Source organism: Salvelinus namaycush, chromosome 23, assembly GCF_016432855.1.
Source record: "Salvelinus namaycush isolate Seneca chromosome 23, SaNama_1.0, whole genome shotgun sequence".
Classification (NCBI taxonomy): Eukaryota; Metazoa; Chordata; class Actinopteri; order Salmoniformes; family Salmonidae; genus Salvelinus; species Salvelinus namaycush.
This window is the reverse complement of record NC_052329.1, coordinates 40,613,902-40,628,471: the sequence shown is the minus strand read 5'-3', so window position 1 is coordinate 40,628,471 and position 14,570 is coordinate 40,613,902. Positions and strand designations below refer to the sequence as shown.

The following is a 14,570-nucleotide window of genomic DNA, read 5'->3' as shown; positions in this document are numbered from 1 at the left end:
TCTCCGAGGACTGCCCCCCATCCGAAGGTGCTTTACACCAGCTGTGCACTGTGGAGGTGGATGGATGGATGGTACAGATGGATGGATGGTACAGACAGATGGATGGTATAGATGGATGGCTAAACCTACCTAGACTTGGCCTAATTCATTCACACTCTACCTCCTCAGTCTCAATCAGCTTGGTGCCACCACCCCCAGTCCATCACCACCCCCAGTCCGTCACCATCCCCAGTCCGTCACCACCCCCAGTCCGTCACCACCCCCAGTCCCCAGTCAAGACATGTCATCAAAACCTTGTGGGTGGACTAGTCACAATGCATTTATTGCAAATGGGATGATGCTCCTTTTCCCTGTGGTATTCGCTATACAGGCAATAACAAATCTGTTATCTTTTTTAGATATGTGCCTTCCTCTGTTATTCGTCGGACAATCAGTGAGGAGGCTGACAGACAGCTTTGCACGAATCTTATCGAAGTGTCGATTTCCTTTTTAGCATTTCAACGAAACGCGATCTGCTTGTCTCGTCTCTGTGTCGACTGTGTAATTCTATTGATTTTCAAGATCAATGTAGAAAGACTTTACACATTAGATAAGTATAGAGAAGGGTTAGGATACATTTGGAATGCATTGTCCTTTAATAGCTCAATACAGAGATACAGTGTATAAGATATACAGTGACATTAATAGTATGATAGTACACAATACAGTGTATACACTAATTGTAACTATAGAAGTAGGCACACGTTTGAGTCTCAATAACAGTGCTACTGTAGATGAAAAAACAGCCTCATCAACCACCATATGGTTTAGCATCACCGAGTTTTTGGCTATTGGGGCGTACAGTAGTTGTATTCTGCAGCATCATTGTTTTGAACGTCTTAAGATGCCATTGAATAAACTTTATAGCTTACAAAAAGCTGAGTTTAAAAAAGAAAAATGCCATATTGATGGTGTGAGAAAAAGATGGAGGAAACTCCGGGACCAATTACTATGTGGCAACTTTTGTCTTCGTCTTTTGTAAAAGAGCCGAGTCACTCTCTAAGATAAGAATACACAACACCCGCCTCATACCAGGCTCTTTCTGTGGAAGAGAATTGAACTGAAAGAGGATCTTCGGACATAGTGAGTCACAATAAGAACCAGCGAGAGGACTCTGTGTTCACACCATAAACCGCAGTCATACTGTGCATGGAATATTTTCTTTCACCAAACAACTTAAGTGAGGTAAACTTGAAAAGCTATGCACTCCAATTTCTGTAAAAAGATAACGAGACACCGGTCGTATAAGAGAAAAACCTTGACCCATAATCTCGTCATATTCTATTAGCAGAGTTAAAATGAAGTAAAAAATATATACCAGAAGTTTTTATGGGCACCCAATTATGTGCAGTGCAGCATTATTATTAGCAATTGAACAGCATTTCACACGTTTAAAAGTGTGAGTAATTTACTTTGAAGTGATTCCTTGGTCCTCCGCAACAGTAGGTTACGTTTTCTTTCTGTGGGTGACATTCAAATAGCATAAACAACTTATTACTCATCAAATCACTGCTGTCTGGCACAGAGTGGTACAGAGTGAAATAAGAAAAGAGAGTATACTTGAGCATTAGCTCACACCACAAGACCAAGACAAAGTTGCTGAGAGGTGTTGTGACATCTTCACTGAATGTTCCCTTCGAGGAAGTCCGTCTGTATCGTCAGGTGACCGTGAATTGCTTGGCGCACTGCTTGGTCAGTTGGTCAGTTGGTCAGTACCTGAAACAGAGGACAGACCAAGTTGCTTGATTGTGTTGAAAAAATGCACACATTTCCAAGCTATACCGGTTAGGTACAACAACAAAACAAATTCTAACGCAGATTCAGAAATGTAACACAATAACTTGCGACAAACTTTCTTCCATTTCAAAAAACAGAAAGTAGCACTCTGAAAACATGTACTGAGCCCCACACAGCCCCATAGCAATAATAAGAAAAAGTGTCTTTGTCCACTTTTCTGAGAACACAGCAGGTGGTATGTTCAGTGTTCAAAGGCCTCATTTCTTTCGCTGTTGCGATCGGGCTACTCTCCCTTTGAAAACGACACTTAAATCAAGTACCACAGAATCCCATGTGGAGTGTAGATTTCTTATATAAAACTATTGCTTTCACCTCATTCATTTCACTATTAGGTAGACTTTTAACATTAGTACTAGTACTATGAGTGAGAAAGAGCTGATGGTAAATTAGGATGAAGCAGAGAGATGAGTGGTTGACGAAGGGAACGTTATTACTATGATGTGAGGGAGTCATGTCTTGTGGAAGAAAATGGCAGACGCAGGTGCAGCAGAAAGAGACTCGGATTAGTTACATACAACGAGTTGAAGGGGAGAGTGATTTTCTGATCGAGATCAGATTGAGAGCCACATTCAAAATACCGTATTGGTGTGAGACATAAAAGTAATCACTTTTATTCTGTAACTGGAACATTCAGGTTGTCTTTATTTTCTGACGGAATGGCTAGGTAATTTGTCCTGTAGATGGGTGGAAAGAGAGGCATATCTGAGACCCTGTGGTGCATCCATGGAGCACAATACTGTGTACATTTCATTGGGCCTTTCTTATTGAACTCTGTCAATGCAAAAACAATTGAGACAATTGGGATACATTAGCGCTGGGAAAGTTCCAGTTGATTCATGACAACGTGCCAACAGCAAAATCGAACATAAGCCTGGATACCGACTTAGAAACTGTGACGGCGATTTCTTTCAACGTCACGATTCCCACAACCCATGAGTTAGCCTATTTCTTAGCCCTTATTCTATGCGAAAAATGTATCCAAGTAAGAGGACCGTGTCAAATGAAAGTGGGAAAACAGTAGGAAATCCTGCCTCCTAGCCAACAGGCCATGATTGATGTGATTTAGGATCACTAAATGTATACTACAGATCATTTTAAATGGTTGCTTTATCCTGTACTGTTGAACAGCCAGTCACATATTATGGCCGGCTGCCATCAGTGTGCCTCTAATGTAGCTTATCTGCTCAAACAGCTCAATACCAATGGCTGCGTCCCAAATGGCACCCTACTCCCTATATAGTGCACTATTTTTGACCAGAGCCCTATCAGCCCTAAGTCCTGTTGGCACTAGAACGGATGGAGGTCACACCTCGCAACACACCACCGCCGGTGGTTAAACTTAATGTGATATTCCTGGGCATTGGGGTCATTAGGCGTTGCCTCTAGACTGAGTGCAAAGTGCAAAGTGTTGTCTATTTGTGAAACAACTGACACGACCCATGTAATATAGCAGCGTACAGTATACTCTCTTCATCTTTACAGAAGTGCATTATTTTAACCCATTTCTCAATCGATTCCTTCAGGCATTCTCTCAATTTCCCAAGTAAGTTCTGTGTACATCTATCTTGCACTATTGGTACTTTTAGTGTAAGGTACAGGAAATAGTGTAATTGGATTCAAACATGCACTGTATATTACCCAATATCGTATTGTACGGTCGAAATCTGATGGCCACAATCCACTGTATCGACTTCCATCTACCGCCCAGCACCATCACCAATCACTGGGAGCTGACACCACAGGAATATATTTAAGCCTTGGCCACAGAACAAGTCAATTTCGGATCTGGCTGCAAATCCACAGAGCACTAAATTGTCTGTTTGAAAATGGCGGAACAGGAGTCAGCAGAGAGTTCCAAACAATCCAGGGACCTCAGCAGAAAAACGACTTACAGTACTGAAACAGCTGACCGACTACTATTGACCGACTACTGACCGCAGGAGCCCTCAGACCATTACACCTCCATTACACTCTTTCACAGACCGCACAACCTATACATTGAATACTGCATGGCCTAAGAGTAAATGTAAACTATTCACTAACCCCAATTTATTGAAGGGCTCATAAAATCAGCAGGGCTAATGTTACGCCACATTGTCAGTAATGCTTACAGTGGGTAAGGCCCAAACTCCACATATAGTACGAGATACTTAGCATCGTATCCATACTGTATGTGCTGATGCCAACTCTAGTCGTCTATCATTGCCCTACAGCATACATCTAGATACTGTGACAACACAGAGGCGGATGCAAGATGCAAGCAACGATGGTTTAATGAAATACAGTTTACAGCAGCAACAGGACAGACAGACTGTACTCAGACGGAATCCGACCCAGGGACTAGGGCGCATATACCGATGATAGCGTGCTGAGAAATCCAGGGGAATGTGTCCGGATGGGTAGGAAGGAGCCCAGAAGATAATCCACACAAGGGCGCCGAGAGAAAGAGCCCAGACACACGACACAACCTCAGGGAAGTAACACTGATCTGACAACAAGAAACACTGGTTACAGAACATATAAAGGGAAGATAAGTGATTCCAGCTGGCGCAGACAATCAGGCCGAGATTGGGAACCACGCCCACACAAACACGGGAGAGAGAGAGAGAGAGAGAGAGAAAAAGAGAAAGAGAAAGAGAAAGAGAGAGAGAGGGAGGCAGTGGATTCATGAACCGTGACAGATACATGGTGCAACGATAGAAGACTAGAGTCGGCCTTAGTACATACAGTATGGACACGAGGCTATGATATACGAGGCTACGAGACATAAAGCTACAAGATACGAGGCTACGAGTTACAACGCTACGAGTTACAAGACCCGATTACACGATACGAGGCTACGAGTTACAACGCTACGAGTTACAAGACCCGATTACAAGATACGAGGCTACGAGTTACAACGCTACGAGTTACAAGACCCGATTACAAGATACGAGGCTACGAGTTACAACGCTACGAGTTACAAGACCCGATTACAAGATACGAGGCTACGAGTTACAACGCTACGTGTTACAAGACCCGATTACAAGATACGAGGCTACGAGTTACAACGCTACGAGTTACAAGACCCGATTACAAGATACGAGGCTACGAGTTACAACGCTACGAGTTACAAGACCCGATTACAAGATACGAGGCTATGAGATCTAACGCTAAGAGATACAAAGCTACAAGGTACAAGACAAGCCTATGAGATAAAAAGCTAGAAGACACATGGCTAAGAGCTACTCACGCGGTGTCCTGGGCCTGCTCGTCTGACTTGGAGATCTTCCTGTAGCAATATACCATCTCCACCAGGAGCCAGCAGGTGAGGAAGACCAGCAGGACGTACATCATGATCTCTGAGTACAGGGCAGTGGTGTCGTCACTGGCTGCCAGATAGACACACACAACCCATAGAGATGGATATAGGGCACACTTGCTACAAAGTCGTCGGTATTAGCATTGGCAGCGCCATCAAAGGCTTTCACCATTTTAAAGTAGTCAACTGGGCGGGACTACCTATGGGTTAAGGAAGGGTAACGGCATTCCATCCAAGTCAGCAGAAGGGATCAGCCAAATACTCCTGAGCAAAGATTCAAGCACCACAGGTGGCAGTTAAATCATTAACTTTAGCTTTATGCCCGTTCAGACTATACACACTCTAACACAGTAGCTGGAGGTATACGCCTTTTAAGTTTGATTACAAACCACCAATAAACTCATAGAAGGACACACTGACTACTTTGAAATTGATATAGCCCTCAATGGTTCTGCCCATGCTGTCACAGAAGTGATGATTCGCAAAGATAGGTGTGCTCTCTTTCCATCTCTATGACACAACCCACACCGCATCTGATTGGATAGAACACTGCAAGACAACAAAAATAGACAATGTATTTCAACTGCAGTGGTTGGATAGGGTCTTACTGTAAATCTTGCACAGACTGTTCTACAAGTATGTCATTTGTGAATTAAGGCATAGAGTAGTAAAGATAGCTATTTGTTAATAAGATAACTGGGTAGGCCAATTTGTTTGAATGGGCCAGTGCACAGACCCAGCATATCAGCCATAATAAAGAACTGCCCTGTCGGCACTAGCAATGAAATGACAATTCTAATTGAAATGACTTCAGTATGTAGCAATCTATTTCAGATTCATCCATTCACTCATAATCAAAACTACAAAACAGTCCTATAGGGCAGTACAGCTTGTTCTGTGAGCCAGATGAAGTCAATCTCATCCCGTATAGGAGGCAGTTAAGCATGCTTTGTCTGTACATATGAGTTTGTTTGGTACATATTGAGAATACAAATTTGATTAGATAATGGTCCATTGATAAAAATGGTAAGATCCAATTACTGCTAGTATTATCAAATGTGTAAAGTATACAGTATAGTGTTTCAGGTAACCTTATTGAGAATAACCAACAAGTCCTCTCGTGATGCTTTAGTGTTTTCCTGCATGCATCGTACATTCTCTACCGCTCTTGCCCAGGCAATTTATTGCCAGCTAACGAGATAGTTAGTGTAGCTCTATGCAAAAAACCCGTTAGACATTGTATGTAGCGCATATTGATTGGTCAAGTTCCCCCAAGTTAAAAAAATGGCCATACTGTCTTGCAACACTGCAAACCCACCACAAACCCAACGATCATGCTATCTCTTCCCCTAGTTTTCTTACATACACACGGTCTGAAATGAACGATGCATTTAATTGGCCCCGTTGTCCTCCCAGTACTACTGCCAGCATTAAACTGGAGCGTTTAGGCTTCATATTTGTAACATAAAAGTGTAAACCATCAAAATGTCTTGCTCCAACACATAGAGGAATAAATCATCAAAAACATGAATGATAATCGCAGTCCTCAATGTCCTTGTTGAGTCTTTGTCCGTTTCAGATGTTGTGACTGAAGATAAAAAATGACTGTGCCAATAAGGAAGTCCACTACACTACAAGATATTGGTACACTATTATCACATTAATAGAGCAGGTTAGATTTATGTTTTTTTTTTAAAACAGTTTATAAGCGGAAAGATGTTCTTTATATTTAAATAAGTCATTCTTCCTCTTACATGTGAGAGTTGGATCTGTTGAGAACCACCGTGTCAATGAATTGGTGGCAAACTCCCAAGAAGCTTGAGGCACGGCATTTCCTGTGTGACACTTCCAAATCGCTGCAGAAAGATATACTTATCGTAATCCCTTCTTATATTGGAATGAAACATTGCTCGCTGGTCCACGGCTTTTTTCCAATTGGACACGGTTATGGTATGAGATGCAAAAGAAAAGTTGTATGTTTGATGTAAAGTACACAAGGGCAAACTAAAATACAGTTGGTAATGACTATTATCAAATGTAGATGTATGCAGATATGAGCCAGCCACTTAAGACACAACTAAGTCGGTCTATATGAACCCCAGCAGTTCACAATAAGTAGACAGCGAGAGGAGAGGTATTGTAAAGTGAATTGTAGGAATAATTATATACAACTATATCTATTAAATAGTATGTTTGAGTACGGTGAACATCCAGGAACCGTCCAGTAAATAGAAACCAAATGATGTACATTACCCCTTATAATAGATAGTAAAGTAGAAAAAAACTCCCTTACTATACGAGGGCTTCAATTGAGCTTTGATAATAATAAAAACAGAACAAAAACACACAATTACTCATACAATAAAATGATGAATGTTGTTTTATGCAAATTGTAAATACGATTAACATACCCAATAGCGCCGAAGAAAAATAATACATTTTACTTTTAAGTTTTGTCAAAACACATGGCAACAACCAAGGAGAAGCACGTGCAAATCACACATCGCAAACCACAGATGGTTAAGCCTCCAGCGAGGAGCTTGAAAGCACGGGAAGTACAATTACAAAATAGGAAGTAACAGGAAGTGCTCTTACCTTCCTCTCTGACCACCAGGTTGATCACCAGGGTTTTGGTAACCGAGTTCGAGTAGGAGTCAAACTCAAACTGTCGGAACACCTTACAATTGTAGGTGCCCGTGTCGTTCATTGTGACGTTGAGGATACTGATGGAGAGTTCCTGCAGGTCTTTACTTCCATTCCACACCAGGCGACCACGCCAAGGCCCCTCCAGCTCCCTGGGGTGCCCATCAAACAGGTAGATCTGAGGGCGACATAGCAGGCATGCAGGCACACACACACACACACACACACACACATACACACAGTAATCGTTGATAGCTAACTTTGCCTCACAGTTCAAAGTACTTGTAGACCATACAGCCTGACCAGGAAAAACCTCCATGCCCTAGTTATGGGCAATCATTCCCGGTCAGGTCACATGGTCAGGAAAAATGGCTGGTCCTATCATCAGGTGAAATAATTGTCATGAAATTGAAGAAGTTGGTGTTTGTGCGAATGGATGTTAGATGGAGGAGACCTACAGGGATGGGTTCTTCGTCAGGTGGGATGTAGTACCAGTCAACGCGTGTCTCCGCGCTGACCTCCTCTCTCTTCATACAGGAGATGCAGGTCAGTTTCATTGGGTTCCCAACGACTGCCTCTGTTTCCGAGGGCACGTTCACACATACTGGCCTGCTCACCTGCACTGGAGATCGTAACAAACAGAGCGGGATCACACGAGCACCACACTGTAGCATGTACAGTACACATCACCCAGAGATACATAATCGTGTGTGTGTTTTTGTGTGAGAGAGGCAGGTTAGTGTTTTTTGTCATGAATATTGTTCTGGGGGCATCTCTGCAGAGTGGTCACTAGTTGGCACAGCCACAAAGTCATACAATCAGATTTTAAACCCAACCCTAACCTTAACCCTGACCTTAACAACACTGCTAAACTTCATGCTTAACCCAAACCTTAAAGTAACACCGAAAAGCAAAAACATTTTTTATGAATTTTTACAATATACCTTTTGACTTTGCAGCTGGCCTAAGGGGAAATCATTCAGTTCTACCTCCAAGACAAGACTCATGACATTAAACGTCAACCTACGTGTGAGAGCTGGCGGGAATAAAAGACAACAGAAACACAAACGGATTATTCTATTCAATCACACCCTCCGCCCATCCCCCCATTGTCTGTTGGTCTGAGAGTGGTGTTCTATCTGATAACCCTGTGAACTCATTTTGTGCCAGCCTTGGATGAGCTCCCTGTTGTGCCAGTCAGACTGGCATAATTCAGTACCATAAACACCACTGCTCTCAAATCACAACTCACTCACCACATAATACACCCTCACACCCTGGACCAAAATAAATGTCACACTAGACTGACAACTGTGGACACATGCAGCGAGCGTTACATCATCCACCCCACTACACAAGGGCTGAATCCCAAACAGCACCATATTTCATATATAGTGCACTACTTTTGGACCGGGGCCCAGGTCAAAAGTAGTCCACTATATAGGGAATAGGGTGCCATTTGGGACACAGGTAAACCCAGTCAAACCCAGCCAGGCTGCTATATTGATTGAGGGATGAAATTATGTGGTTTTCTGCATGGAGTCTTTGTGTGACTGACTGATGAAACACAGGGTTAGTATTATGTAACCCAGAGCCCCAGGCTGTCTGTCAACATCGGTCACAACTCCAGCTCATTCTGAAGGGTCATACATGCAGGCACATGGAAACCGAGACAGTCACAGTAGTGAAAGTGCTACAGAAAAGTACTGGGAAAGAGGACCAAGTAGAAACCTACTCTAAATGATACAAAAAGTGTCAGTAGCCTAATGTTACGTATGAATTCATGTATTTCTTATTTCTGAAGGGAAGCACAGACAGACCTCATCTGAGGCTTTAACTCACTGAGAAGTGAGAAGAGGATCTACTGTATGATCTCTATTTAAGTCCCTCTTAGTTTGTTCATGTTTTTAAATGCTGGAATAATACACTACTGTATATATACAAAAGTGGAACCCTTAGTGGATTTGGCTATTCAGCCATACCCGTTGCTGACAGGTGTATAAAATCGAGCACACCGCCATGCAATCTCCATAGACAAACATTGGCACTAGAATGGCCTTGTTTACATAGAATGCCACCTTTCCAACAAGTCAGTTTGTCTAATTTCTGCCCTACTAGAGCTGCCCCGGTCAACTATAAGTGCCGTTAATGTGAAATGGAAACATCTAGGAGCAACAACGGCTCAGCCGCAAAGCGGTAGACGACACAAGCTCACAGAACGGGACCGCAGAGTGCTGAAGCACGTAAAACTTGTCTTACCTCAGTTGCAACACTCACTACCTAGTTTCAAACTGCCTCTGAAAGCAACGTCAGCACAAGAACTGTTCATCGGAAGCTTCATGAAATGCGTTTCTAGGTTTAGCAGATGCCAGGAGAACACTACCTGCCCCAATGCATAGTGCCAACTGTAAAGTTTGGTGGATGAGGAATAACGGTCTGGGGCTGTTTTTCATGGTTTGGGCTAGGCATCTTAGTGCCACCGAAGGAAAATCTTAAACCTACAGCATACTTTGTGGTAACAGTTTGGGGATGACCCTTTCCTGTTTCAGCATGACAATGCTCCCGTCCACAAAGAGACTTGACCTCAACCTCATCAAACACCTATGGAATGAATTGGAATGCCGACTGCGAGCCAGGCCTAATCGCCCAACATCAGTGCCCAACCTCACTAATGCTCTTGTGGCTGAATGGAAGCAAGTCCCCACAGAAATGTTCCAACATAGTGGAAAGCCTTCCCAGAAGAGTGGAGGCTATTATTGCAGCAAAAGGGGGACCAACTCCATATTAATGCCCATAATTTTGGAATGAGATGTTCGACAAGCAGGTGTCCACATACTTTGGTCATGTAATGTATTTAGAATATGTTATATAAAAATGTTGCCAAATTGCATTTTATTTTACTTTAGAGAGTGATTACCAAAATCATGTCCTGTCTGTAGGCTTCTACATGTGACAATAATATGTTTACATCTTCATTTTACTTTATACAAAAGACAAGTGAATGTTACTATAGGCTTTGTATGTCACTTGACCCTGTCAAATCATGCCACGCTAGCCTTTGTCAGACCTCTCAAAGTGGTCAGTTGAATTCCCCCCGCCCCCCAAAAAAGTCACGGAAATGATGATGGAAAATAAATGCTTAGATTGTGCCAAATTGTGCCAATTTATGTCAATAACCGTCGCATCGCAAGTATAAGATAAGTGTGATTTTCAGTCAATAGAAACAAATACATAATGTATGTGCAAACACTTACCTACTAAAACCAAAAATAATAGAGAATGCAATATAACCCTGATTCGAGTTCTCATATTCGGTGTTCTCTGGGATATCTGTCTTGGGCACTCTCACCCTGTTCACAATCAAAGAAAGAAAACACACTTTAAACTTCGAATAATCTCATATTTCATCTACAGTATTTCTATGGCGTGGTGGCAGATTGCCCTAGTTTGATTAAGCTATTTGAGGAGCGTCATTTCAGGACAATGGACAGCGCACCCAGGAGATCAGTCGTCGATAATTATAACATATTCTCTGTAGAGATTTCACAAAGTGTGAGAAAAATATCGCTTTAGGCTATATGCTGGTCTATCAATTTTGCGTAAAGTTTTAAAGTCGAACAGGTTACACAAAAGGCAACGGTTGGTTATTTGCGAGTGTCTGAAGATAACATGAATTAAATAGTATAATTGACTGGCATGCTGCCTAAGATTCATAATTTATCTTTTTGTAAACTACTCCCACATTTTCCAGAAGTAGTAACTTTGTGGTGAGAAAATAAAATAACTCACACACTCAGTCATTCACTCGATATTCCTCGCAGTTCCGGCATGAATTAAAACCCAGAAGAGACCTGTAGATTCTATACTCCGGTTAGGCCACTTTCTAGATCTGGGTGAGCGTCTAGAAATCCTCAATCATACAATGACAATGGATTGTAAAAAGTTGAATTTGAAAAGCGAATAATAAATTGGTTTGATGAAAAAAGGCTCCTCCTTTGTCAGAATCTTCATAAAAGGAGGAGCAAACGGAAAATGACGTTTCTTCTTCCGCTGTCCACTGCCTTTGTTTTTCACAATAAGCGACCACTTAGCGCTCCGATAATATTGTCCTTGATGCGCATGCGTAAAAGTCACTCCCCATTTACAGTAGGCTCTTCTTGTTCACACGCACATAGACAACAACAAGTAGAATCGACCATTAAACTATGAGAATGGTTTACCATGAAAAACTTCCAAAAGGACTAATTCCGAAAGGACTAGTGCTCCAATTCCTTTTTTTCCGCAAATTAGTCCGTTTGGAAGTTTTTCATGGTAAGCCATTCTCGTGATTTTATGCCATGGTTGTTGAGCACCCCTCCTTTTCCTTTGTTTGCTGAAGTGCAAAGGCCTGCCTGAACTCCTACCATTAAACTATTTGCTTTCCTATTTTTAACCATTTTACCTTTCACTCTAAATAAATAACACATTTCAAAATGGCTATTTCCATGAAACATTAGTACCCTTAAATTGTGCACTCTAATCAATTATACTTGCAGGCTATTACAATTATCTTCAAATGTATATACAGTAACAGTCAAGGTTTGGACACCTACTCGTTGAAGGGTTTTTCTTTATTTTGAGTTTGTTCTACATTGTAGAATAAAACTATGAAATAACACATATGAAATCATTTAGTAACCAAAAAAGTGTTAAACAAATAAAAATATGCTTTAGGTTTTAGATTCTTCAAAGTAGCCACCCTTTGCCTTGATGACAGCTTTGCACATTCTTGGCATTCTCTCAACCAGCTTCCAATATTCTTGAAGGAGTTCCCACATATGCTGAGCACTTGTTGCCTGATTTTTCTTCACTATGTGGTTCAACTCGTCCCAAACCATCTCAATTGGGTTGAGGTTGGGTGATTGTTGAGGCCAAGTCATCTAATGCAGCACTCCATCACTCTCCTTGGTCAAATAGCCCTTATACAGCCTGGAGGTATGTTTTTGGTCATTGTCCTGCTGAATAACAGATGATAGTCCCACTAAGCGCAAACCAGATGGGATGGCGTATCGCTGCAGAAAGCTGTGGTAGCCACGATGGTTAAGTGCGCCTTCAATTCTAAATAAATCACTGACAGAGTCACCAGCAAAGCACCCCCACACCTCCTCCTCCATGCTTCACGGTGGGAACCACACATGCGGAGATCATCCGTTCACCTACTCTGTGTCTCACAAAGACATGGCAGTTGAAACCAAACATCTCAAATTTTGACTCATAAAACCAAGGACAGATTTCCACCGGTCTAATGTCCATTGCTCGTGTTTCTTGGCCCAAGCAAGTCTCTTATTTTTATTGGTGTCCTTTAGTAGTGGTTTCTTTGCAGCAATTCGACCATGAAGGTCTGATTCACACAGTCTCTTCTGAACAGTTCATGTTGAAATGTGTTTGTTACTTGAACTCTGTGAAGCATGTATTTGGGCTGCAATCTGAGGCTGGTAACTCTAATGAACTTATCCTCTGCAGCAGAGGTAACTCTGGTTCTTCCTTTCCTGTGGCGGTCCTCATGAGAGCCAGTTTCATCATAGCGCTTGATGGTTTTTGTGACTGCACGTGAAGAAACTTTCAAAGTTCTTTCCGCATTGACTGACCTTCATGTCTTAAAGTAATGATGGACTTTCGTTTCTCTTTGCTTATTTGAGCTGTTCTTGCCATAATATGGACTTGGTCTTTTACCAAATAGGGCTATCTTCTGTATACAACCCCTACCTTGTCACAACACAATGGCTCAAACGTATTAATAAGGAAAGAAATTCCACAAATTAACTTTTAACAAGGCACACCTGTTAATTGAAATGCATTCCAGGTGACTACCTCATGAAACTGGTTGTGAGAAAACCACAAGTACGCAAAGTTGTCATCAAGGCAAAGGGTGGCTACTTTGAAAAATCTAAAATCTTAAATATATTTTGATTTCTTTAACACTTTGTTGGTTACTATATGATTCCATATGTGTTATCTCTACAATGTTGTAAATAGTAAAAACACTGTAATGTATTTATATTTTAAAGTATTCCAACAAGTAATCCAATACCTTGTTAGCCTAAGTAATGGAATTTGAATGAATACAATACTAAAATCACTGCTCTTTAGTTCACACAGAACTGGGCTACAAAAAAGACAAGCCATCTAACAAAGACGGAGGACTGTTTTTCATGTAAAACAAAGAGATTGTTCCTCAATCTTCTTACATTTCTTTACAGTTTGTTTTAGTTATATTTATTCGCGCAAAGGAAGACAACTGAAAAGCAAAACAGTGCAGATAAAAACAAGGTAAAAAAAAGTGTGCAGATGGGTTTTTAAACCCAAGAGGGCTTATATGAAAACTACATTAACAGAAAAACAATATGTGTGTGTGTGTGTGTGTGGATGTACAATACAGTTTGTTCAATCAATTATACAAAGTATACTAATAACAATTGAACGTGATAGAATCAGTGTACAACATTTTTTGTTTGTTTGTGTGTGTGTGTGCGCGCATGTGTGTGCGTGAAAGTGTGAGAGTTAGGCTACATGGAGGAGACTACTGTGCAGCTTCACAAAAAAGTTATTCAATTCCCTTGAGAAAAAAGGTTCACTATAGGTCTTACTTCCAACATTGAATTGAGATGGGAGATCTGTAGAAGTCTTTTTCTTGCTCAACAGATGATTGATCATTTTCCAAGTTGACTTTATATTGTTTGAAGATTCTTGTAATGCGAGTAAAGTATATTTTTTGGAATATCCGAAGTAGATGGGTAAATGTGTAAATATA

The 14,570-nt window shown here is 41.4% G+C and overlaps 1 protein-coding gene across 4 annotated transcripts; it reads right to left on the bottom strand.

Moving 5' to 3' along the window:
* Positions 1 to 616: 616 nt before the first annotated feature.
* On the bottom strand, positions 617 to 11,855 carry scn3b (sodium channel, voltage-gated, type III, beta). Of its 4 annotated transcripts, none has more exons than XM_038962050.1 (7): positions 11,570 to 11,855; positions 11,035 to 11,130; positions 8,239 to 8,402; positions 7,733 to 7,958; positions 5,069 to 5,207; positions 2,415 to 2,510; positions 617 to 1,755 (listed from the first exon to the last, which is right to left on the bottom strand). In XM_038962050.1, exons 2-6 carry the CDS (start codon positions 11,087 to 11,089, stop codon positions 2,447 to 2,449), a joined length of 648 nt encoding a protein of 215 aa, XP_038817978.1. In that variant the 5' UTR covers positions 11,090 to 11,130; positions 11,570 to 11,855; the 3' UTR covers positions 617 to 1,755; positions 2,415 to 2,446. The 4 variants fall into 4 exon arrangements, with proteins under 4 accessions (XP_038817978.1, XP_038817979.1, XP_038817977.1 ...); XM_038962051.1 differs by having other exon boundaries at positions 2,445 to 2,510; positions 11,574 to 11,855; XM_038962049.1 differs by having other exon boundaries at positions 2,445 to 2,510; positions 11,570 to 11,854.
* Between the last annotated feature and the right edge of the window lie 2,715 nt (positions 11,856 to 14,570).

Bases quoted from the DNA above. Each gene is read 5' to 3' on its own strand.
- scn3b (XM_038962050.1), bottom strand. From the start codon at position 11,089: ATGAGAACTCGAATCAGGGTTATATTGCATTCTCTATTATTTTTGGTT. The intron at 8,403-11,034 runs GTAAGTGTTTGC...TACGATCTCCAG, and splicing joins ATTATTTTTGGTTTTAGTAG to TGCAGGTGAGCAGGCCAGTA. The intron at 5,208-7,732 runs GTAAGAGCACTT...TCTATCTGGCAG, and splicing joins CCTGGTGGTCAGAGAGGAAG to CCAGTGACGACACCACTGCC.